This window comes from Rhea americana, unplaced genomic scaffold (genome assembly GCF_003343005.1).
Source record: "Rhea americana isolate MKP2758 unplaced genomic scaffold, rheAme1 scaffold_85, whole genome shotgun sequence".
NCBI lineage: Eukaryota > Metazoa > Chordata > Aves > Rheiformes > Rheidae > Rhea > Rhea americana.
Window position 1 is genome coordinate 1275898 of NW_028187034.1, and position 24141 is coordinate 1300038.

The 24141-nt window shown below is 44.3% G+C and overlaps 1 protein-coding gene across 1 annotated transcript in view; it reads right to left on the minus strand.

Moving 5' to 3' along the window:
- Positions 1–24141, minus strand: part of CACNA1I (calcium voltage-gated channel subunit alpha1 I) — a 181843-nt gene that overhangs the window by 46171 nt on the left and 111531 nt on the right. Inside the window, exons 6-8 of the mRNA XM_085323614.1 lie at positions 10989–11148; positions 8333–8648; positions 7561–7653 (exon numbers count right to left, since the gene is read on the minus strand). Coding sequence (XP_085179740.1) covers positions 7561–7653; positions 8333–8648; positions 10989–11148 — 569 coding nt within the window. The remainder of the gene's footprint in view (positions 1–7560; positions 7654–8332; positions 8649–10988; positions 11149–24141) is intronic.

The window sequence follows — 24141 nt, forward strand, 5'->3', positions numbered from 1 at the left end:
GATACAATACAGTAGCTTTCAGTATTTCAAAGGGAAGATGGCCCTGCTAGCATCTGAATAAGCCTTTGAAAAATGAAGACCTTCCCAATCAAATTCAGCATAAGGATAATAAACCATTTTGAAATAAAGGTTTGGGGTTTTTTTTCTTAATCCTCCTCTCATGAGCCTTCAAAGCTGCTCTAATTCTGTTCCCCTTCATCACTGGGCCCTTCTCTTCCCTCTCCTCCTGCCTATATTTCAGCCTATTTTCCCTTCAGCTTCAGTGTATGGCCTCAAAAAGAAAATTGATGCCTCATTCAGATCCTTTTGCCTTCCTCCACAGCTTCTATAGTCCATGATCTCTTGTCATGTTTTCACTGATAAGTGTAAGACTAAGAATCTAAATCTTTCTCAAACACATCCTCCTGCCCTCTTCCCCCTAAGCATCCCCCAGCATCACACAACACTCACACATGTTCTTCAATTCAGGCATCTCTCTTCTCTTACTCTGAGTGAGGCAGGGTTGGGACCTGGATACATATTGTAGGTACATTTCTGGACAGTAGYTATGGCACTGCATAATGCTTCATAGCTTCCAACAACTTCACAAACAACAACTGATTGAAACTTGCAGCATCCTTGTGAGGTAGTGAAATACTCCTACACCACAAGTACACAGGGCATTGAGATGCCCTGGCGAGGGTCACCCTATAAGCCTGAGGTTGAATCTTGAGGGGGATTCAGATTTCACATTGCTAAGCCCTATGCTCACAGGCAATCATTTGCTGTGATCTCCCACCAGATCACCAAAAAGGGGAGGAGTGGCAGGGCTGGATATGACATCTAGCCCACCCGATCCTTGAACTTCTTAGCTAGAAATAGCAAACATGAGACAAGTGAGCTTATTTTGTCTTTAATATGACATGCAAGTCCACAGACTCTAAGACTCTGCTGAGCTCCACTGGACCTCCTAACTAGCAGAAAGACMCAAAAGATCCCAGATGGTTCAGAACCGAGAAAGCCACCTCAGCTAGCTGAGCAGGGAGACCAAAACTGACTGACATGGAAATTTTTTCTGATTGACAGAGCCAAAATGAGACTGTAGACTCCAAGTCTCAATACAGGAGATCTGTTCAGCTCTGAGACTGAACTGAACTTTGATTAAGCTGATCCTGCCCTTGTTCACACTAAGGCTCGATCCCCTTCTCTGCCATATCTAATAAAACCTGACTGGTGCTGGAGACGCTTACTTACTTGTCCATTACTTTATTGCTCATGCCTGGATTCCCAACATGTATGAAGCCTACGCATGTAAGCACAGAGCACTTCAATGAGGTCACTGAGTGCTGCAGTGTGAATGCCAGTTTAAAGTGCAAAAAAGCCTGAAGCTTTCCAGGAGTGACACTGGAGAACAACTAGCTGGAGCAGKGACACAAAGAGTCCTGCTGGGAAGCAGCTGGACTTCAAGAAGGAAGAGTCAAGTGGAGCGCTGACCCCCAAGATCTGAAAGCAGGCCTTCCTTCATGTCACCTCCCTGGTCTTTGGCAGAGAGGAAAGCTATTTACAATTTGTTGAATGGGCAAAATGCTTTTACCAGTTGCTCTGCAAGGCCGTTCTAGGGGCCAATGTCAGTCAGTGCTCTTCCCCTCCAGGAACACATCTATGTGGAAGAAGTCTTAGACCACACAGAGAATATATTCAGGTGGTAGAGCTTTCTTACTGCCAGATGAGTATTAAMAGGTAATGTTCTGAAGTAGGTGCTTGAAGATATCTCTGTGGTCTCWGGTAGGAAGGAAGAAGTCATGGATGAAAGTTTAGCTCTAAGGAGAAGGCTCTGGAGATCCTGGCCCAGAACTTTGAGCAACAGCTAGGAAGAATATGGAAAAACAAAGACCCAAGGCTCAGGCCAATCCTGCTTATAGAGAAAGCCAGGCCTTTGAAGCACAGAGAAGGAGGGAGAAATAAAGGTCAGAAGGACTGTGATTCGTGAGGTCTTGAACAAAGGAAGGAAGGAAGACTTGAAGAGGGAATGTCATTGCCATAAGAAGACTCAGAGGGGAAAAAGTAACAGAAAGGATATATACTTTCTTGGTATTGCTTCACCAAAGGCAAAGGAAACATACCCTAATTTTTCCGCCCTTTGACTCCTCTGTTCTAAGCTGTCCTCAGAATGAGTTGAGGTTTGTGTGCTCCTATGTTTGACGGAAATAGACCTACATGGTTTCTGCAAATAAGGAGGGTGTGTCTAGAAATGTCAATGACACTTAGCAGTAAAATCTCAGGTTGAAAGTTTAATTGAGGGTTTTCACACGCCTGCAAATTCAGAGACGAATTCAGGAGAATCTACATGAGGTGAGCAAACACTAGAAGGATGCTCCCACTTTAAAACCAAAAATACACRTACAGAATTTATGCAATTTGGAGGTGGGGAGAGATTTTGGAACTGGCCCACAGGAGACAKGTATTCCTGCCTTGAAGTTTTAAACTCTGACACTGCACTCTGCACAGTTCCTCCTGGCTCTAGGAGAAACTGTGTCCAAGAGCAAGAGTAAATTATGTGCTGACTAACACATTATACAAATAYGGCTATCTTGGCCATGCTGCTCAAAGTGAAAATGCAAGTAGGCCCTAAAAATCAGTTACATGGGGAGAGAGCTGAACAAATGATGGGAAACAATTGTTTTCTGAATTCACAAAAAGCCCTGGGTGTTCAGTTTGCCTCTGGGGATAGAACTGGCAGAAGCTGCCCTTCCATCTCATGCAATCACACCTCTAGATCATGTCTCCTTTGGACTGTCCAGCCTCATAGTAAAAGCACTATTCCTCAAAGCTATATTTCACTGCTGCTGTCCTCCCTCTCCATCGATCATGCTTTAGCCCACAGGGAGTAGGAAATCCTTCTGTTTTTCTCTCCATGTCTTTCCCTTGTGATAGCAAAAGAATCAACAAGACAGCAGGTAGAGAAAAATGGAGGATACTATGAAGAATCAGTATTTTTGTAAGTTCTCAGACTTGAATGGACCTGCAGAACTAATGGCTTTTACAAATACATAAGCAGCAAAAAGTAGGCAAGGGAAAATGTGGGCCTCACGCCAAACAAGGCAGAACCCTGCTGACAGAGAACATGGAAAAGACAGAGGTACTGACTACCTTCTTCATCTCAGTCTTCACTGGTAAGACTGGCCTCAGGAACCCCAAGCCCCTGAGACCACAGGGGAAGTCTGTAGCAGTGATGATGAAGCAGTAGATGTTGTTTACCTCAACTTCAGTAAGTCTTCTGACACTGTCTCCCATACAGTCCTCATAGACAAGCTGGTGATGTACAGACCAGGTAAGTAGACAGTAAGGTGAATTGAAAACTGGCTGAATTGTCAGGTTCAGAGGATTGTGATCAGCCACACAAAGTCCAGAAGATCAGTCACTAGTGGTGTACCCCAGGGGTTGATACTGGGTCCAGTACTGTTTAACCTCTTCATTAACAATCTGGACAATGGTACAGAGTGCAGCCTCAGCAATGTGCAGATGATACAAAACTGATGCACCAGATGGTTGCACTGCCATTCAGAAGGACCTTGTCAGGCTGAAGAAAAGGGCAGAGAGGAACATCATGAAGTCTAATACCAGAAACTGGAAAGTCCTACACCTGGGGAGGAACCATGCACCAGCACAGGTTGGGGGATGACCAAATGGAGAGCAGCTTTGCAGAGAAGGACCTAGGGGTCCTGGTGGACAAGAAGCTGAACATGAGCCAGCAATATGCCCCCATGGCAAAGAAGGTCTCCTGGGCTGTATTAGGCAGACTGCTGCCAGTAGATTGAGGAAATCAGTGCTAGTGAAGCCACATCTGGAGTGCTGCATTCAGTACAAGACAGACATGGAAATACTGGAGTGAGTCCAGCAAAGGGCCATGAAGATGATTAAGGGACTGGAGAGAAACTGATTGTTTAGTCTGGAAAAGAGAAGGCTCAGGAGAGATCTTAATGTGCATAAATCTGAGGGGTGGGTGTAAGGAAGACAGAACTAGACTCTTCTCAGTAGTGTCCAGTGCCAGGACAAGAGGCAATTGGCACAAACTGAAACACAGAAAATTCAATGTAAACATAAGAAGACACCTTTTCATTGTGAGGGTGGCTGAACACTGGAACAGGTTGCCTAGAGAGTTTGTGGGGTCTCTATCCTTGGAGATGCTCAAAACTCGACTGGATATGGTCCTGGACAACCTACTTCAGTTGATCCTGTCTGAGCAGTGTGATTGAACTAGATGATATCCAGAGGTCCCTTCCAATCTGAACTATTCTGTGATTCKGTGAGGGGTTTTATACTGCTCCCTATGGTACAGGCTTCACAATTTCTCCCAGAAATTGGATTAAGATTAGTTTGCCCTCAAAATCATTGCAAATCAATTTAAAATTAAACTAGATCCTATAGTAGGTGAGTCTGTGATGGAAAACKTATTGGGAGACTACTACTCAAAATCCTATTTCTCTGAAAGAGAGCATGACAACATAAGGCAAACAGTAGGTGTAACGTCAAGTTTTAGCAAGATTCTTTCATTAGYCCACCAAAATGCATGTAGACTTTGGAGATACACACTGAGATTCTTACTGGTTAAGTGACATGGAACTAAATCGAATCTACCGTGTTCAGATTTTGTACTTCTCATACTTCATCTGAGGTCTTCACCTTCTACTCTTGACTCTGGTCTCCATGTGAGAAAAGTGCAAGAGCCTTCATGAAAGCAAAATCCCTTTTTGTCAAATACAGGACAATCCCTCCAAGAAAATGTAYTTACATGTGGGAGGTATGAGCAATGGAAGATCACATTTTTCACCTCTCCCTCCAGGACCCATGCTCCTACCTGACAGRTAGCAGTCACTTCATGAGGAACAAAAGGGTAGGAGAGATGTAAGTTGATCTTGGCTCAAGAGGAAAATTAGAAATAAAGTCAAGCTAAGGTGAACTCTTTCAGCTGTCCACTACAACGAAGACCTTCACAGCTAGACAAACTGTGATTGYTTAAAGATGTTCCTTTTCTTTTTTATTTACCTTCCTTGCTTTTCTTCTTGTTTCCTCTTTGGGAGGAATATAAGAATCTTGTCAGAATACACAAGAATGCAACAAGGAAGGTGGAGGCCCATTTGCCAATTAAATTTGGCAAGGGATGTCAAGGACAACAGGGCTTCTTCAAATACATCAGTAGCAAGAGGAAGACTAGGGAAAACGTGGACCTGTGGCTGAACAGCGTCAGGGTCTGGGCGACAAAGGATACAGAGAAAGCAGAGTAACTGAATGCTTCGTTTGCTTTAGTCTTTACTGGTGAGATTGGCCCCCAGGAATCTCAGAGCCTGGAGACAAAAGAGAAAGTCTGGAGAAAGGAATACTTTCCCTTGGTTGAGGGGGATTGAGTTAGAGCTCTTTTAGGCAAACCTGACATCCACAAATTCATGGGCCCTGATGGAATGCACTCACAAGTACTGAAGGAGTTGGTGGACGTTATTGGTAGGCCACTCTCCACAATCTTTGAAAGGTCATGGAGAACTGGAGAGGTGCCTGAGGACTGGAAGAAAGCCAGTGTCACTCCAGTCTTCAAAAAGGGCAAGAAGGATGACCGAGGCAACTACAGGCCAGTCAGCCTCACCTCCTTCTCTGGAAAGGTTATGGAACAGCTCATTCTGGATGTCATCTCCAAACATATGGAGGAAAAGAATGTGATGGGATTCACCAAGGGGAAATCCTGCTTAAACAATCTGATAGCCTTCTATGATGGAATGACTGGCTGGGTAGATGARGGAAGAGCAGTGGACATTCTGTATCTTGACTTCAGCACGGCTTTCGACACTGTCTCTCATAACATCCTCCTAGGCAAGCTCAGGAATGGTGGGCTAGATGAGTGGAGAGTGAGGTGGACTGAGAACTGGCTCAAAGGCAGAGCTCAGAAGGTTGTGCTCAGTGGTGCAGTCTAGTTGGAGGCCTGTAGCTAGGAGTGTCCCCCAGGGGTCAGTACTGGGCTCAGTCTTGTTCAACTTCTTCATCAATGACCTGGATGAAGGCACAGTGTCTCTTCAGCAAGTTTGCTGATGACACCAAACTGGAAGGAGCGACTGATACACCTGAGGGCTGTGCTGCCCTTCAGAGAGACCTGGACAGGCTGGAGAGGTGGGCAGAGAGGAACCTCATGAGGTTCAACAAGGGCAAGTGCAGGAACAAATAACCTTATGCACCACCACATGCTGCCTGGGGGCTGCCTGCTGGAAAGCAGCTCTGCAGAGAAGGACTCGGGTGTCCTGGTGGACAACAMGTTGACTACAAGGCAGCAATATGCCCTTGCAGCCAAGACCAATGGTATCCTGGGGTGGATTGGGAAGAGTGTTGCCAGCAGGTTGAGGGACGTGATCCTGCCCCTCTGCTCAGCCCTGGTGAGGCCATATCTGGAGTAGTGTGTCCAGTTCTGGGCTCCCCAGTACAAGAGAGACATGGAACTAYTGGAGAGAGTCAGTGGAGGACTATGAAGATGTTTAGAGGACTGGAGCATCTCTCTTATGAAGAAAGGCTGTGAGAGCTGGGCTTGTTTAGCCTGGAGAAGAGAAGACTGAGAGGGGATCTTATCACTGTATACAAATACCTTAAGGGAGGGTGTCAAGAGGATGGGGGCAGACTCCTTTCAGTGATGCCAGGTACAAGGCAAGAGGCACAAACTTAAACACAGGAAGTTCCACCTGAACATGAGAAAAAACCTCTTTATTGTGAGGGTGTCAGAGCACTAGAACAAGTTGCMCAGGGAAGTTGTGGAGTCTCCTTCTCTGGAGATATTCAAAACCTGCCTGGATGAAATCCTGTCTAACATGCTCTAGGTGACCCTGCTTGAGCAGGGGAGTTGGACTAGATAATCTCCAGAGGTCCCTTCCAACTTTAACCATTCTGTGATTCTGTGACTCTTATGCTTTGTATGGAAAATAACTCAAAAATCCTGTGATGGGCACAGAACACACGTTAACTCCAATGTCTGCACGTAGAGAAGCAAAAGCTGAGTCCACCAGCCACAAGTCATGTCACACAGCCACCCTAGTTCAAGGTGGACTGTAGGACTTTGTGAGCATCAAATCTTTTTTGTTTGTGGTGAGGAAATAATTCAACATGGCAAACCTTGAATCTGACCAACAAATTCAGGTGTTACTAAAGCCACAAACCATGAACAACTCAGAAACTTAAAATATCTAAAGAGAGCAGGTAGGAGGGAAGATGCAGAAATGTTTTTCTGTGCTTTTGGGTCTACTGGTTTGGGGAATTTATGTTAATCTGTGCATGAGTAYGTGATCCTATGCTGGACGTGTACATCTCTAGGATTCAATTCTCAGCATTATTTTTTTTTTGAGTGGAAGAGAAGAACCTRACGTACAACTATGCGATCCAGCCACTGACTCTTGGTGAAACTCATGGTCTCTTTTCTGGAACTAGACTCTTGAGCCCATAGAACAAATCAAAGGATAGTAATTTGTTACCCAGTGTCTGTGCTGACCTAACATTCGTCCTTTTAAAGGCTCCTAGCTTGCAACCGTGAGACTTTCTCAGTCTTATACTTACAATTATCAGTAAGATAAAGTAGATAAAATTGTAGAACGAATGGGCATCCATCACATAGTACATGATCTCCACCCACCCTTCCAGTGTGATCACCTGCAAAGACAAGCAACAACAAGAAAAAGAGAAGGAAAGTGGGCTTCCAGAGTTCATTCCACAGCGTATGCAGGCTGGTACTGACAAGACTGCTGCAACCCAAGAAAGGTGAGAAACAAAAAATGACTTCAAGGAGGCCAAATTTCCATTCCAGGAAATCAGCGTGCTTCTGTTTGGTGACACTGGCGTGCTGTCAAAGCCTGTGAGATCATGCTAATCCACAGCAGGAATATTTCATTAAAATAGTTCATTTCCCTGGATCACAGCAGGGAAAAACTTGCAGCGGGTTTCTGCGCCCCTTGGACTGGACATGGCGTACAGCCAGCAGAAAAGAAAAAGGCATGGATTTTAGCTCCCATCTGCAGCGTGTGCTGAGAATTATAAAAAATGTAGCCTCCTTTGCTATAGTGATCTGGATTAAAAGGAAATAGAACATAACTCAGTCTGAAGGATATAGCTCATTTTAGTGAGGACCTAAARCAGCTTTATGTCTCTTCTCATCTTCAGGAACACGATTTGTAGCACGTGCTCTATTTCACTGGCCAGAAAAGAGGTTACAAGGCCCCTTTTTCTCTTCAACTGTATCCTATCCCACAGGAACCACCRTGGAAGCAAAGATAGATTCAAATGATTAAAAAAAAATAGCCTGAGCCCTAGTAGGAAGCTAATTCTATCTTACCTGAAATATCACAATCCAAGCATATCCAATATTGTCAAAATTGATGGCACCTTTGTGTGGATTGGCATTGCCTGTACGGCACACATTGTAGTACTGGTTCCAGTTGACACACATGCCACTGATGTTGAACTCTTGCCGGACTGAGTTATAGTAATAATAATCATCCTTGTCCAAACAACATTCATGGCCTCGCTCCTTCAGGGGGGGGATCTCATGACATCCCATAATTCCATTGTCTCCTGACAGTGAGCAGATAAAGGGCATCTCATCATCTTCCTCAGGTTGGTAATAAGGGGGTAGGACAATGTCACCTTGTCTAAAAGAATAAAAAACACTGTCATAAAGTTACTGTAACAGATGTTTCCCTTGAAACATCATGTTCCCAAACGTGGCATTTGTGGAGCTGCAATTCTGAGGTAGGAACTGCACTGGATAAAAGACTTCTACGTTTATTGTCTAGCCTAGAAGCTACTCTCAGGGCTCCTGAGAAAGTAGGGAATTTCCAGGCATGAGGCCCYGTTTTTCAAAGTTTTGCTCACCATCAGATCAATGAGCCCCAAACCCCAACCACACAACCTTCTTGCCTGCAGACAGAGAGAAGCTGGAATGCAGACATTTGCATTCTGATCACCATCCCTATTAGCATCAAAGTTAAATCAGATGCAATGATATTAAGGAAGTTCATCTGGCTTTATGCGATGTGCTTATGTATGTAACCATTGATGGACATGTTTTATAACATTTGGCACTGAACCTTCTGTACTTCTAACAAAAAAAATCCAGTTCATGAATAATTAAGGTTGAACAGCTAAGCCTTAAAATCAGGAAATGCAAAGCTGAAGTTGACTTAACCTTAACTCTGACTCCTCCTTGACAGTTGGCATTACTGGTGCAATGTTTCATGACAAGTTCACATGCTTTCTTCCAAATAATGCAAGCACCTTCCAAATCCATGAATAATTAAAATCATCTATGCTTGCCTAGCTGGAGATGAGCTAATGATGAGGGAAGTGAAAGATGGAGATCTAAAATTTTCCATTAAACTTTATCTTGTGCACTTGCAATCCTTGCAGTACTCCGATACACAGCTTTCATGTTGTGTGAATGCAGGCTTTTTTACTAAATGTCATTGGAAGGGGACAGGTGTTGATATAAAAGAAAAGAGAAAAAGCCTCTAATTCTAATCTAAGTGCGACAAAACCACAAAGATCTGTCATTACATATCCACATTACTAGTGAAATGGGTGCCTGTAGACTGGGTTTTTCTGGTAATGGTCAGACAAAGATTTATCTAGTATCTGTTACTTTGCAGGCTGTGGCCCCAATTTACTTCTCAGTTACTTCTCATTCTGTATGGATGTAATTACGCTCATTAAAGTACTACCATTCTTGATTTACATAAAGGACAATCATCCTAAACAGTCATTTCTCCCCAAGGAATACATAAACACAGTAAATGGCTGCTTTAAGCAGCTCCTGCTCTACAGCCCCACTGCTGTTCTGCAGATCGTGTTTTCACACTTACTTTTTTCCCAATTTGAGATGATCTAAAGCTTCAGAATTGTTTAATCAGTTTAAACTGATGTGTGGCTTTGGATTTTTTAAGTAGTTTAAACTGATCTAAGGTCTGGGATTAGTATAAGGTTTTTGGAAGATGTTTTAAAGCCCAAGATCAGTTAAAGCTAGAAAGTCAACAGGAGGAGCTGTGCTCTGGTATTGATGCTCTGTTCCCCAGGAGTGTAACTGGAGAGTTCATGGCAGGCAGGAGCTTTACCAGCCCACTGTGCCATGGAAGGAGGAGAGCAGTGCTCTCCAGGCTCCCTCTGACTCAGCCAGGAAAAAAAAAAAAACAGACTTCAGATATCTGCCATCAAGTAGAGTATCAGGGAGCACAGAGAACTTTGTGTGGCTTAAGGCTCCCAATTGCCAGAACTGTGCCCATTTTTCTTCACATCTTTTCTTCCCATTCAAGGACCTGTGCTACRGTTTCCTGCAGCTGAATTTCCCAACTGCCTTGAGAAGACACGGGAACCTGGAATGGGAGATGGTCTCACTTCCACTAACTCAGCTTTGGGACGCCTCTCCCAACAGCCCTCCTTCCCCTCTCCACAGCATCTCCCCCAGGCAACTCTGTTCCTGAGGTTTTCCAGTCGTTTCCCTATGCCCTCCAAAGCCTGCGGAGGTAACACACTATTATGTGAAAACAGTAACTTTCCCTCCACCTTGGAGGTACCAAAAAAAAGATGTCCCTGGAAGCATTCAGGCAGYACTGTGGCTTTCTATAAGACTGCCCTGGTTGTTTTCTGAAGTGTGAACATATCCAAGAGTATGGCTGAAGTTTCTAAATTTTAACTATTCCTGGGAGCAGGAGCAGCATCTTGAGTCCCTGGGCATGGCTAGTAGAGGCAGCTATTCTAACTTGTGTCTTAGTCCAGGGATATGTGGTCTGTCAAGACTGACTACAAACAACAGCCTTTGCCTTCCCTCCCTGTCTGATCACTGAGAGATGTAGCTAACATTCAGGGCCATACCACCCTACAGCTGTCAGGAGCAAACAATACATAGAAAGTCAGGCAGTAGAAACAAGAGAACAGAGAAGGGAAAAGCAAACCTCCCCTGGAAGAAAGGAATGGGCCATCAGCTTTCAGCCACTCACATTGTGAAGTTCTCCTCCATGAAGCAGCGGTTGCGGAGCAGCCCAGCCCACAGCTGCACCCCGATGATGCCGAAGATGAAGAAGACAAAAAAGCAGAGAAGTAGGACGTTCCCCAGCATGGGCAAGGTGTCCAGGAGCAAATTCACAAGGATGCGCATGCCTGCGGGAGGGGAAGAGAACCAGAAAGAGGAAGTATAGGATGGAAAGAAAGAAGGAAAGAGAAAAGAAAAACAATAAAGAGAAGGAGAAGGAAAGGAAAATTAAGGAGATAGAAAAAAAAAAGTCCGATGAAGATAAAAGCAGAGATGTGTGGAAATTCATTACTGCCCAAATCAGGATGGATTTATGATCACTGCCCTTTTTTGTCCTAGCCTCTTCTGACAGGCAGCCAGCTGAGCTGCTGTGACACTGCGATCTCTTAACCCTGCACCTCCAACTGCAACAASAAGAAGAAAAGGGAAAGAGTCTTTTAGCCTCATCAGTGATCTGATTGACATTACACCCCCCCCTTCCCTACAGAAGGGCAATGGAGTAAAAACTGTGTCCCAAAGCTGTTTAACAGTTCAATACCCCTACCCTCAGATGGCTCAGACTGAAAGTCATCCCAGTTTGACTATCGCACACTGCAGCCTATAACCATTGAATCTGTGGTCCAAGGCCAGCCTGCCTGGTGGATGAACATCTCCGGCACAAACAAACAACTGGCATAAATTGGTCTTCTCAGTGACAGCCAAATCAGGSGACAGTCATGGAGAGCACACTCTCTTCTCTTGGTTAGTCATCCCTCCCCGACAAGGTTGGCGAACACAGATAGTGGACACAGCCTGAAATGCTGTCAGCACWGCACCTCTTGCCAGTGCAAACATTTCTATAACTTTTTTTTTTCTTTTTAAGCACCTAATGAATTCTTTCTGTGGTTTTATTTCTCTGCTGGCTCTTCAGCTCAGAGAGCCACAAGCAGGGGTAAGGACAAACTTATTTCTCCACTGAACTAATTACTTCTCTGTTCTCCAGGGATAGTGAAAGTCTAGAAATTCTCCTTAGCATCGTTGTACTGCCATTACCCCCCTACACACACCTGGTATAGTCCATCTCTATTTGCCTCCACAGAGGTCCCTCCTCTGGGAGCCCAGGGAATTCCATCACAGATGATGTTCCATGTAGGCCAGCAAATAATTAGCTAATTAGGTATTTATAACTAGTTCATTACTTTAGATGGCCATGGAAGGAAAGAGAGGAGGGGAAGAAAAGATTAGGATTCACTGACAGCCTTATGAGGCACAAGTTAATCCCACTTTTATGTCCAGTGTCAAGTAATTAGCCACATCATGTTGTACATTACACTCTGTCTCTATTCCCGGCTTGCTCACACTGTGGAGGGAGGAGGAGAGCGGAGTGTGTGGGGTGTGTGCAGGCATGGGGGAGAGAGAGAAGGGCGTATGCACCGTGAGACATCTGACTATTTTAGSTCAGGAGGGCAGGTTTGGGGGCCTGAGGAGAAAAGGGTGAGGGTGGGAGAGGCAGGAACAGCACATGCATGCAAATCATGTCTAGGGAGGAGATGCTCAAGCATCTCTATATGTGTGAGGAAAATGCATGACAAGGAGAAGAGGACACGGTCCTGGCTGGTGGGTTTCAGGTGRTAGAGGAGATGGGGAACCAGAGGAGAATTTCCCTCCCTTCTGGTTCTCCTGCTGGGRGCTCTGTCACAGCATAATTGGAGGTGTCAGTGAAGGACTTCTACTGGTCGCTCAAGTTCAGCCTGTGAACATGGCTTGTGCCTGCGGATGACTTGGGAAGGGAAAGGGGCTGCACACATGCTGGTAGTGGTGGGAAGATATTGCTCTGATAGTAAGGAGTATACAGGAGAGGGAATGATGGCATTACTTCCAAGGGATGATGAACACTGGGCCTTGAAGCAGATGCAAGGTCCTCTTGCCTGACTGCCCAGCCCTGCCACCAGTCATCAGTTCAGACAGCTTCCAGCCAGTACATCAGCAACTCAGAAATGCAAGGTCGCAACTCCAGCTACTCAGTGGGGATCACGAGCAGGCCRTGAGTCACTGATAGTTTTCTGATCTGTTATACAAAGCCCAACAGCACAGCCATGGTGCCCTACTGTCTGTCCTTTCTGCACAGCACTTTAGCTCTAAGGCCACACACTCTCACTGCACCGCAGTACATTCCCAGCATTAATACTGCTTCACAGCATGATCTCAGTATTTCTCACAGCTATCCTGGTCAGTACATTAGGGAAATTCAAGTAACATAGGAAGCTGTGCCAGTAATTCAGTAAGAGGGGTTGATGCTTTTCAAATTAAGTGATGCTAGCTCCATCTCACAGCAGAGGTAATGGCAGGGATGAGACTGCCCTTTGGGTGTAGCACAGAACAGACATTTCCAGCAGAATTCTACAGATGAAAAGCTTGTTTGGTCAGAATTTAAATAGTTTGAAAAAAAATAAAAAAAAGAAAAGAAAGACTTCATGGTGATGCTATGGTTTTGTCCAAGTTCCAAGAGAAGACAAACGACTTGCAGAACTTGCCTGTCTTTTCCTGGAAACATTCTGCCTGCCYGTACGTTCCCACTTCTGACTCTCAGAGATGCTACTGAGGATTCAGGATTTATAACATCCATAGCTCCAGCATCATGGTGATAGCCCTTGTGCTAGGATCTGAGACTACATCATAAGAGTAATTTACCCTCGTCCAAGGGCCTCACCTCTTTTCTACATCACAGAGAATTTCAGCATTGGTKGGATCTATTTCTAAGTCCAAATGAAACTTAACTTTGATATTAAAAAAATCCCCCAGTTCAACAGGATAATTCTTCTCTGCACATTGGCCCTTATCATGGATCTAACACTGGCTCTTCCAAAACCAAGAATGCTGAACCTACACCCACCAAAGGGCAAATGCAATTCTGCTGCGGGTCAAGTGTCTCCAAAATGAGGCCAAGGCCATTGTTTCACTTTGGCCAAAGTCTGTTTTTCTTCCTGTCCTGAATGATGAAACAGTTGCTCTGATAACCCATTCTTCACCAGAGGCATCAGCTTTCCAGCAGAAAACAAAACAGACCTCCTCTGCTAAGTTCAGTTACTTAAAGTACTCAGGAACTCATTTGGATAAAAGGTACAGTGTAAATACTAGTTCAATACCTTTGTTCCTTCTGTTGTTGGCCTTTCCCTGCTGACTGTGCTGTGCTGGCTGTAATAATCATAGCCAGAGCCTCCGAGCCCTGTCACCTGCAGAGCACTTGCACTGTACTCTGCTATCAGCCTTCCCTACATCTCTGCTCTCTCTTACAACTGCTGCTGAATGTTAGCACTTTTTAATGTACAGCTTGAATGGAGCTGGTAAGAACTGTCATGGCATTTTGGCAGTRCCCCCTGCATCTGTGCCAGCCCATATTGGCACTTTGGCTGGAAGCCCGCAGAGCCTCTCCATCCAGCTCCCRAGCCAACATCCCTGTGCGGTCTGGCCACAGCCTGGGCTTTGCAGTCCCTCAACCTCAAGAATGGCCAGGCTGGTCCGATATTCACACTACTGCATCTGCTGCAGGCATCCAAGGAAGGCTTCTCACTGCCAGACATCTGAAAGCTTTCAAAAGCAGGAAAAAAATCAGCCCCATTCAGCCAGGACACACATCGCAGTGTTTTTCCGGGATCTGCACAGCCAGACGCAGGAAGGCATACGGTTCATGGCTCCTTGAGCACTCACAAGCTGCGAGGAAAAGGGAGAGAAAGATTGAAGAGCCTGAGGATGGAGGCTGGTGATTTACTGGAAACCCTGGTAGTTCAGACAAGAAGATATCTAAAGCAACTGCACAAGGTAGGAAATCAGCAGAAGGCAAAGCAGGGTTGGCAGCATATTTGTCAAAGCAGTGGTGTGAGGTCAAACCAGACCTTCTGAGGTGGAAAGGCAATAGCACTGACACTCACTTTCTTCTAGCACCTTTGGGAGCATCTCCACTCCGGAAAATCAGGACTCCTCTGTCCAGCAGGCCAGAATGGCTAAGAGGGGAGCACAGCGCCTTCGACAGCCAGCCCAAGTCCAAGACGACACTGGTGCAATCTCACATGACAAGTTCTGGAAGGCACTGGAACCTCTGATTCTTTAGTCAAGTCCTGCTGTTTCCTCTTTTCTCCCTTCTGCTACTTATTCCTGCTTCTCCCCTCATTTACTTTTCTCTCACTGTGCCTACTTATCCCTATCCCTTCATTTCTCTTCTGTGTATGTGCATGTGTCTTCCTGCCTGCCTGCCTGCCTCCCCCTCCCCACCATTGTCTTTCCCCATATCTCCATTTGTCCTCTACCACYGGCAGCACAGAAGTCACGCTTGCTCGCAGCAAGGAGGGAATATGAAAGGGACAATGACCTTTTCTGAAGCAGCCTTTGAAAAAAGAGATGTGCCCTGAGAAGAGAAAGGAAGAGGGGCTGGGCAGTCCAGAGAAAAAAAAGGGAAGGAAGGCATTGATGAAGCAACATTCAGCAACCAAACAGGCTCCCAGGGCATCAAATATGAAAAGGTTTTGCTCTTCAAGGGGAAGAAAAGCTAGAAACATGAAATATTCATGAGTGCCAGGTGTAGGCTGAGAGAGGCCTTTTGCACTCCCTGCTCACCCTCACAAGGAGGCCAGGGGAAGCAAGGAAACAATACTGCATCTGCCGTGGGCATCCAAGGATGGACTCTCACAGCCAGACATCTAAAAATGACTCCGAGGTAACAATTCCCTGTCACCCACCTGTATCCTTTTCTCAAGGATGGGGGATGGGGAAGAGTGTGGAAGGGGCCTTCACCAGCAGGGCTACTCCCTCTGGGATATCCTGTGGGAGCAAGGCTACGAGCATATTAGAAATATGTTAGCGGCTCTAACGTGGCAGCTGATGTCAGRTGAGAAAGCACATCGCAGAGATGAGGAGCAGCAAAAGGGGGAAAGGACTGCTAGGGAATGAGCTGTCAGAGAGAAGCAGTGAGTTACACAAAGCCAAAGATAAAGCAAAGTTGCTAAACTCCTGCCTGGTTTCAGGCAAAACAAATCCACTGCCTCACTCCGGAGGCATCCTGGGGTCCTTTCCGACAGACTCTGTTGACGCCAGCATGACCGCAGCTCCCTCCAGACACTTGCCGTCAACCCTGATTAGCTCGGCCGTCACAGCTGAAGCCTTCTTAAACAGATCCGCCTGGCATGTGCCAGCCCTGGGGAAAGCAGGACCGTGGCGAGCAGCCTGGGAAGGGCTGCAGAGGAGGTGAGCGCAGCAAGCGCCAGCCTGTGCCAGCTGTGCATGTGCAGGTGTGCCCAGCTGGTCACCACTGCTTATCCACTGCTCTTGCTCTGCACAACTTTGTTCTCTTCTCTTCTCTTCTCTCCACCTGTCCCTTCACAAAAGTGATGGCTAACAGCTGATCTGATTCACCCCATAATGCTAATTACCCCATGACCTAAACAACAGACTGGCCAGGAAAAGAGTGAGAAAACCTGTTCTTTTTGGTTTCTTATATCTCACCCATTTCCRGGGCTTTGTGAGTATTTCCCAGTTCTGTGCTGAGGGACGAAGTTAATGTGTGCAGAATCAAAAAGAAGTAACACTTTGAGGCAATTGTTTCCTTGCTATCCACTGCTTAAAATAAACTAGATGGAAGAAAATGTAATTCTCAGTACCCATCTTATTTGCATCACAGGCCAAGCTGCCAATTGTCATTTTAACTGGTGCAAAAGGAATTATCTTCCCCACCAGCATTTGTGACAATAGCCAGCAGCACATTTTGCAGAGTGCAGAGACTGAAGAATCTTTCTGTCCCGCATCCAGGCAGCTTGCCCAACTGTGCCTTCTTTCCTTCCTCCCCTGCCCCAGGACGTATGGCAGTTCATTGAGGTAGCACTATGTTGGCAGGATTTTCCTGTGCATGGTCCTTTACGGGAATTTTCAGAAATGAGGAACCATTCCAGGAGATAGATGGCATTTGTGTAGAGAGCACACAGAGAACTGTGCCTTTTGGGGGGCCTAGCCCTTGTGGCTGAAATAATCTCAGTTTGTGTGCACAATGCAAGCTGGTGCTCCAACTTGCGACCTTCCTYACCGTGATCACCTCTCTTGCTGAACCAAGACTCAGCTGTCATCCCACTTATCGCATTCATTTACATCAGCTAAAATGTGGAGCCAAACCACTGCAAAGAGAAACTAATCAGCYGTGTGTGCAACAGTAAATGCACTGTCAAGCTCATCATTATTATAACCTGCAGCTTCCCTTGCCACCCAGGTCATTCTCCCTTTGCTGTATTCCTCTTAATTGTGGCCTCTCCTGCAAACATGTGCATGTGGGAGCAGGCAGAGCTCAGCTGGAAGGGCTAGCGTGCAGCTCCAGATGCCTTTCTCTCAAGCCACAAAACCAGCCTCACTGATATTGCAGCCCATCACCCCCCTCCTTTGCAGCAGTGCCACAGACAGCACACCCAGAACGCTGGCCTGACCCAGATTAAATGAATCCTATGGAAAAAATAGGCCCAGTTTACATAGGGTGTAGTGACAGCTCTGTGGCTAAAGAAAAAGGGAGCTACCTCAGAAACAAATGTGAAACACTGGCCTTGTTCAGGGACTACTGAAGTCTTCTTCTTTGATCTCCTAGGTTTCTGGATGTGTTTATAGGAAATGTTTGGGTTTGGCAGGTTTTGCACTTGCAGGTTGCCAGCATGATCCATAGTCTAGAAGTGCCAGTAAGTTCCTCACAGACACCCCATTATTGCCTTGCCAACAAGCAAAGCTCTCCCCACCTCTGAGTGGCTCAGAGACCTCATCCCAGTCAGCCTGTTGATGAACCTGACCTCCAATTATCCACATCTTTGTCACTTCTCAGCTAGACCAGAGACAGAAAATATCAAAGCACGACATTTTCAGCACTCATAAAGCTTTAACCAGCACAAAAAAGTGTCATTCACTTCCTCAGCAACACAGGCACTGACTTCCCATAGGATACTGAATCAAGTTCAAGTATTAAGTGTCCCCAGTCCTTGCCTTCAAAGTACTCCCCAGACTAAGCCTGAGGTAGCAAAAGTAGAAATTAAAGCTCCAGAAAAAAAATGGTAGTCAAAACTTCACCCTGCTGGGATGACAAAGCTCTCCAGAGCAGGTTTAAAGTGTACTGATGTGAGAGGAGGAACTCTCTCATTCTTCGTTTGAGGCTGTAGAAAGAATTCCCTCCAGATCCAGAGACCATCACAGACCTCARTGCTCTCAGAGCAAGACGCTTACCTTAGATGGACCAGGTCAGGACAACATGGGCAGGGCACCAAAAATAAAAAGAGAAGAAAAGAAAAAAAAAACACAGGAAGAACACGATCACTACCAACCCCACAGACAGCTAAAGCAACCACCAAAAAGAGAGATAGAATAAAACTCCAAACATTCCCTTGCATGCTCTTTTCCTTGGGAGGAAGACAAGGAAACAAACATGTGGCCACTGCATGGCCACACTGCTCAGTACATGAATGAAGAGGGCACAGGTGCCCAGGTTCGGGGTGAACCTTCATATCCTGATTCCCTCAGAGCTTTGATTCCTACCTGCCTGTCCAAAGTAATAAGTACACCAAGGAAATAGGCTCCTCCTAACAAAACTTAGCATGAAGAAGTGTCAGAAACCTTGAAAACATTTAAATGATCTTTAGCAGAGTTTATCATGCAAGTCCCATGGAGGTCTCTGCTGGCCTGGTTTCTGAAGGCTAGGCAAGTCCTGGTGTGTCTTACAGCACAAGTAGTTACTGCCACATTTCTTTGCCAGAGGCCCCTGAGAAGTCTGCAGAAAACCCTGCAAAGAAACAGGCCCAATTTCAACTGCAAGAGTGTGAAGATTTCTTTATAAGGGATTATTTTAGAGAATGCTCAGATACAAAAACAAACAAACAAAAAAAAGAACAACCACACAACACAACTCCTGTAGGATGCTGAGAGAAATACACCAAAGGAAAATTACCTTCTTGCTGGATCATAAATATTGCCAAAAATGAACTGTGGTGTGAAGGGCCAGGCTTTAGTTGCACCCAGCATTGTAGAGGAAAAAAAGAAGAGGTGGCTTTCAGGACTTTTCACATTTAAAGGACAACAACAGGGTTAGACCCAGCCTGTCTGGAAGGTCTCTGCCTGCAGCAGGTAGAGAGCCAAACTTGTAACTTTGAAGAAAATCCAAGTGCACTAAATMGTTCCTCTATTGTTGGTCTAGAGCCCCATGTGCCCTACAGAGGGACCAGAAACCAGAGCTATGCCAGCAGCTGCCAGGTGCTTCGAGGCCACGAGCCTAGAGATGAGGCCACCTAACTGCAGCCCTGACCCCAAACCTCCAACAGCCTCAAGAATCAGGGTAAAATTCAGACCATTTACTTTGCCATCTAAATTCTGACCTCAGTGGAAAAAGAGGGGCCTCAATCTATGCTTTGCTGTGGGCGAGACAGAAGAAGAAACAGCTTAGCTCAGCAATGGTCTGCACTGGGATGCTCTGAGCCCAGCTATGGTCCATARACCGTAGTGAGTTCAGTGCAAAGTTCATCCACTGCTTGTTCAATAGGTACAACCATAACATTTTTGGCAGCTACATAGTCTGCRATGTGAGCAGCAGCTGAGATGCAAGTAAAGGTCTCAAAAAGAGCCCCCTTYTTCTCTCTCATCCCATTCACCCTTGTTAAGTAACGTGGTCTTGGAGAGTGATGCCAGTTTTTGGATTATTTCTTAGACAGGTATCTTTTAGGGGGGGATCACTGCCTTTTGGTTCCTTTGCCTCATACTGAACATCTAATAAGCAACACCTACTACCACCTGCTACTGTTATTCATTCACTGATCATTTCATTTTTTTCAAGTTATCACTGCAGTTATGACTGCATTCACTTTCAGGGGAAGCTGTATTAAAAACATGCAGTGGCAGTTTTTCTTTCAGAATTGCAAGGGTCACGTAACACTGGGGACAAAAGGTAACTCCAGTGCTGCAGTTGTGAGCCACTTGCCTCGGTTCTAAAAATATACCCTTACCTTCTTTACATATCTCTAGTACTGCAGAAGTAGGACAGAATAATGCAAAATATTATGTAAAACAGTGTTAATGCAAGTTCTGGTTAAGATTTAACAGAGCTAGTTTCCCCTGCTGTCACTAACATGAATCATGTTTCATTCTACTGCAGGCAGCGGCGTGACATTAGGTGAAACGTGTGTGAAAGAGGAGAATGGGGCCCTAAAAACACAAAGATCAAGATATCTAAGGTTGTGGTTGTAAACTGGCCACATACACACAGTGCCATTTGCATTAGTGTATATGACATTATCTTTTACCCCATAATACACTGTCATTATTGCTCACATTTCCATGGTATCCATTGCTTGATAGGTCTCCTGAGAYAGATTTTGCAAAATAGCTCAGCTCCTATTTAGGCAGCAAAATAAGTGGCTRGGCTTTCGGGATCGCTGTGTGCACTGAAAGCTGAGCTTGTCTGAGAAGCCAGCAGAACCACCACAATGGAGCTGCTAGGTTCTGAGCATTTTTAAAATTCTGACTGTGCAGGTTCCCCTAGAGAAGGAGGAAATAAATATTCCAGCAAGGGTCTATTTATGACTGTTTTTTTTTCCAGGCTTGCTTTACTTCCAGTAACACAAACTCAGAAGTGCTAACTCTTATGATTTTTATCAAGAGTTTGGGGATGTGTGGCATAAACCTTCAGGCGTGAAATCTTGCTATGACTTGACAATCTCAGATCACAGTAAAAAATAGAAAAAGTTTCTATTCCTCACTACTATGGGGAAGCAAAAGTTGTACAGGATCTGAATCACAGGTCTAGCAGTCTGAAAGCCACAAGAAAAATAAAAAGAATCTGAGATTTTTTTTCACCTTTTCCTTTTTTCAAATCACGTAATTTTAAACCCAACTGATGATTTACAAGGAGAGAGTTTGTGACTTTTGAATACTTGCTTACAACAATACTGAAACTGAGCAGACGCATTCAGAGGGTGGAAGATGATCTCCACTGATCTATGACCTTCCAACAGGGACTGAATAACGCGCGATCGAAAACGAGACATTAGCATTTCTACATTCTCTGCACTTYAGTGTTCCCCAGATCTCTGCCATGATGCGACACTAACACAGGGATATAGTTTTCTTTTTTCTTTTCCCAAATTTGCTTTGATTATCCATTTAAACACATGGCAACATACTGYACACTGCAACGCATGTGAAAAAGAACACTAAAATCAGACAACAAATAAATAAAGCTGGRGTCTATCTTCAGTAACTGAAGACTTCTCCCACCTACAAAAGGTGAAACTGTTGCATCCCGGTCAGCTGGCAGCTTCGTCTTTGAATGCATTTGAGTGACACTTGGCCCAATCAGGGAATGAAATGGGCTTTTTGACCTCTTAACTTATGCATATGGACACTATGAGAGAACATCAGTCTGGTCCCTAAACCAACCTGCCTGTGGCACTAGCTGGGTGAGGACAAGCGTGTATGTGTGTGCACACAGGATGTATGTGTGTGTGTGTGTGTGTGTGTCAGTGAGATGTGATAGTACACAGTACTCTGTAAATATTTAATAAGAACTGAGGACAAGTAAGTTTAAATATTTGGAAAATACAGTAACATCTGAGTTTAGGTTATCTGCTCACAAGCCCCCCTACCCCCATGAAAATCAAGAAAGTACTTCCCAAAGAGTCAAATGGAACTGTAGATTTTCTAAAAATGAATCAACTTTGGAAGAGAAAAAGCAAGTGACAATCTTCTTTCAGAAAGATAGAAATACCTGAAGCAAAGACCCTATAGAGGGGTTCTTTAGACAAGAAATCTTGTAAYCCCTTTGCATTCTCAACTTTTAGGGTAGGACTGTGTCCACCAAATGCTCTTGCCTTTTTGTCTGATCCAGCTTTAAATGAGGCTCTTTTACAGCCTAATATATCTCAGTCAGAAGCTGATTTCACACACGCTCATCAGTGAAATTAGTTCCTCAAAAACAGATTTAGAGAAGTAAATGTCATCACTTTTCCCCTGTGCCATGCCTGAGGTACATAGCCAGATCACTGTCTATCTTAGGCACTGAAATGGCATCAACCACTGGTAGCTATGTGTGGAATGAAGATTTAAGGTAAGCATAAAAATACAAAACAAATTCTGCTTTTCCTATTCCAGGGTTCAGCTGCTTCAGAGTATTTTTATATTGCTGCTTTGGTCTAGTGGGCTGAATGCAYGGCTAAGTATTAGGAGATATCAGTTGTATTCCTGATTCTGGTGGTGACTCACAGGGTCTCACTCACCCTGTTCGAAACATGAGGATGATTAAACTAACAAGCCTTGGTTTATGTTTCTGAGATCTGCAGAAGAGAAAGACAGAAATCTGATCTCTTTGGACCAAAGGTGCTACTATAATAACAATTATTATTAATAAAGGAAAAACTGGGCTAATCYAAGATTTTCCTATACAATACTTCTACTAATCAAAAATGCTGTCTCATTAAAATGGAAACATGTCAAAATAGATATTGTGATAGTTACTGAAACTTCAATTAGCAAAAAATAAGAATGATAAGACATTTTGATAAAGTATAAATGATCTGTTTCAACATTTATAGAATGGGGTGGTAAGTTTTTTCTTTTCAAAACTTCTTTGTTATGACAAAATATAGAAAACATATCAGAAAGGTAAACAAACTGCTTAAAATTATATAGAATAAAACTATATTAAAAATGGGAGATGTTTATTCTTGTTCTAACAGAGAATAAACAATTTTAGAAAGAACAGAACTTCCCACAAATCAGAAATTCTATTTCCTGCACAGCTAGAAATTATTTCTGATGTCTATATGTCCACATATGTATTACTGCACTTATACACCAAATATTAATAAATGTATACACTTGCTATTCAATAAAGTTGCTATGCAACACTGCAACAGACTCCTTTACTCCTTCACTTCCGTACAGTGTGCTCAGCTGAAGAAATCTGCTTCCAAATAATGAATCAGTTACTAAATTGTAAGTGGAAACTGGAAGGCATCAAGCCCTATGCAAAGACTCTTCTTTGCATGAGACCAATGCAATAAAAAAGAGCAAACTGAAGAAACATTTTCTATTCCAATGTCAAAAACTCTAATAACATGAGAAAGGAATTCAAACTATCAGAAATGACTATAGACTCTCGTTAAAAAGCAAGAAGAAATAAAACAACATCAGCCTCCCTAAACCTTGTGCATTGCCATGAGAAGAACAGATGAAAAAGCTAACAGAAATAGCAACATTTCACCTAGCAACCCGTCACACAGTTGTGAAAGGACAATAACTACAAATGGATGTAGAATTTCACCCTGAGCCCAGGGCACAGACATGCCCAGAGCAGAAAGTAACTACCTCTGACAGAAACCTGAAGGGAATTTTCCCTCTTTACACTTGTTTGGCAACTCACATAGCTTGTCACACCAATACAGTACTACGGAATTCAATCACATGGCAATAGGACCAGAACAGTCTATAATTTTTGTTTCATGCATTTTCAAACCAAACCCCAAAAGGCAGTGCTCCCRGGGCTACAGTCAGGAATGCAGGAAAGAAGCAAGAATACTAATGCAGGAATGCTAAATATTACAAAAATGGGGCTCCTCATTTTTTCTCTAGTATACTTTAAAAATTATATGTGAATGTAGGAAAGATCAAATAGGTCAGAGCCTCAGACTACTTCATTCAGAAGTGTTACCTGAAATTGCCTATAGCACATTCTCCTGAGAATTGCAAGAAATGTAATTAATTGCTGCTAACTGGCAGCTTTAAACCTGAAGCATGAAGGTTTAAAATCTAGTATCTCCATGTGTGTGCTGATCCCTTCACACAATCCCATTGCATCCATTGCCCCCATTATACATCTTACTTGATTCGGGGCTGGAAGGAACAGCAGTGGAGTTCCACAGCCTAACTATGAACTGAGTGGAGAACATCTTACTTAATGGATTTTACGTTTGCCACCTTCTGGTTACACTGTTCTTTTCTCCGTCTGTCATGATTTRGGTAGAATAGTCTCTGCATCGTTTGCTCTATACATAATGATTAATGCACAAATAAAGAGTGTTTGTYAACTCCTTGTGGCATATAATTTCAAAGCCTTACAAGTCTCACTGTAAAGAAGAGCTTTCAGT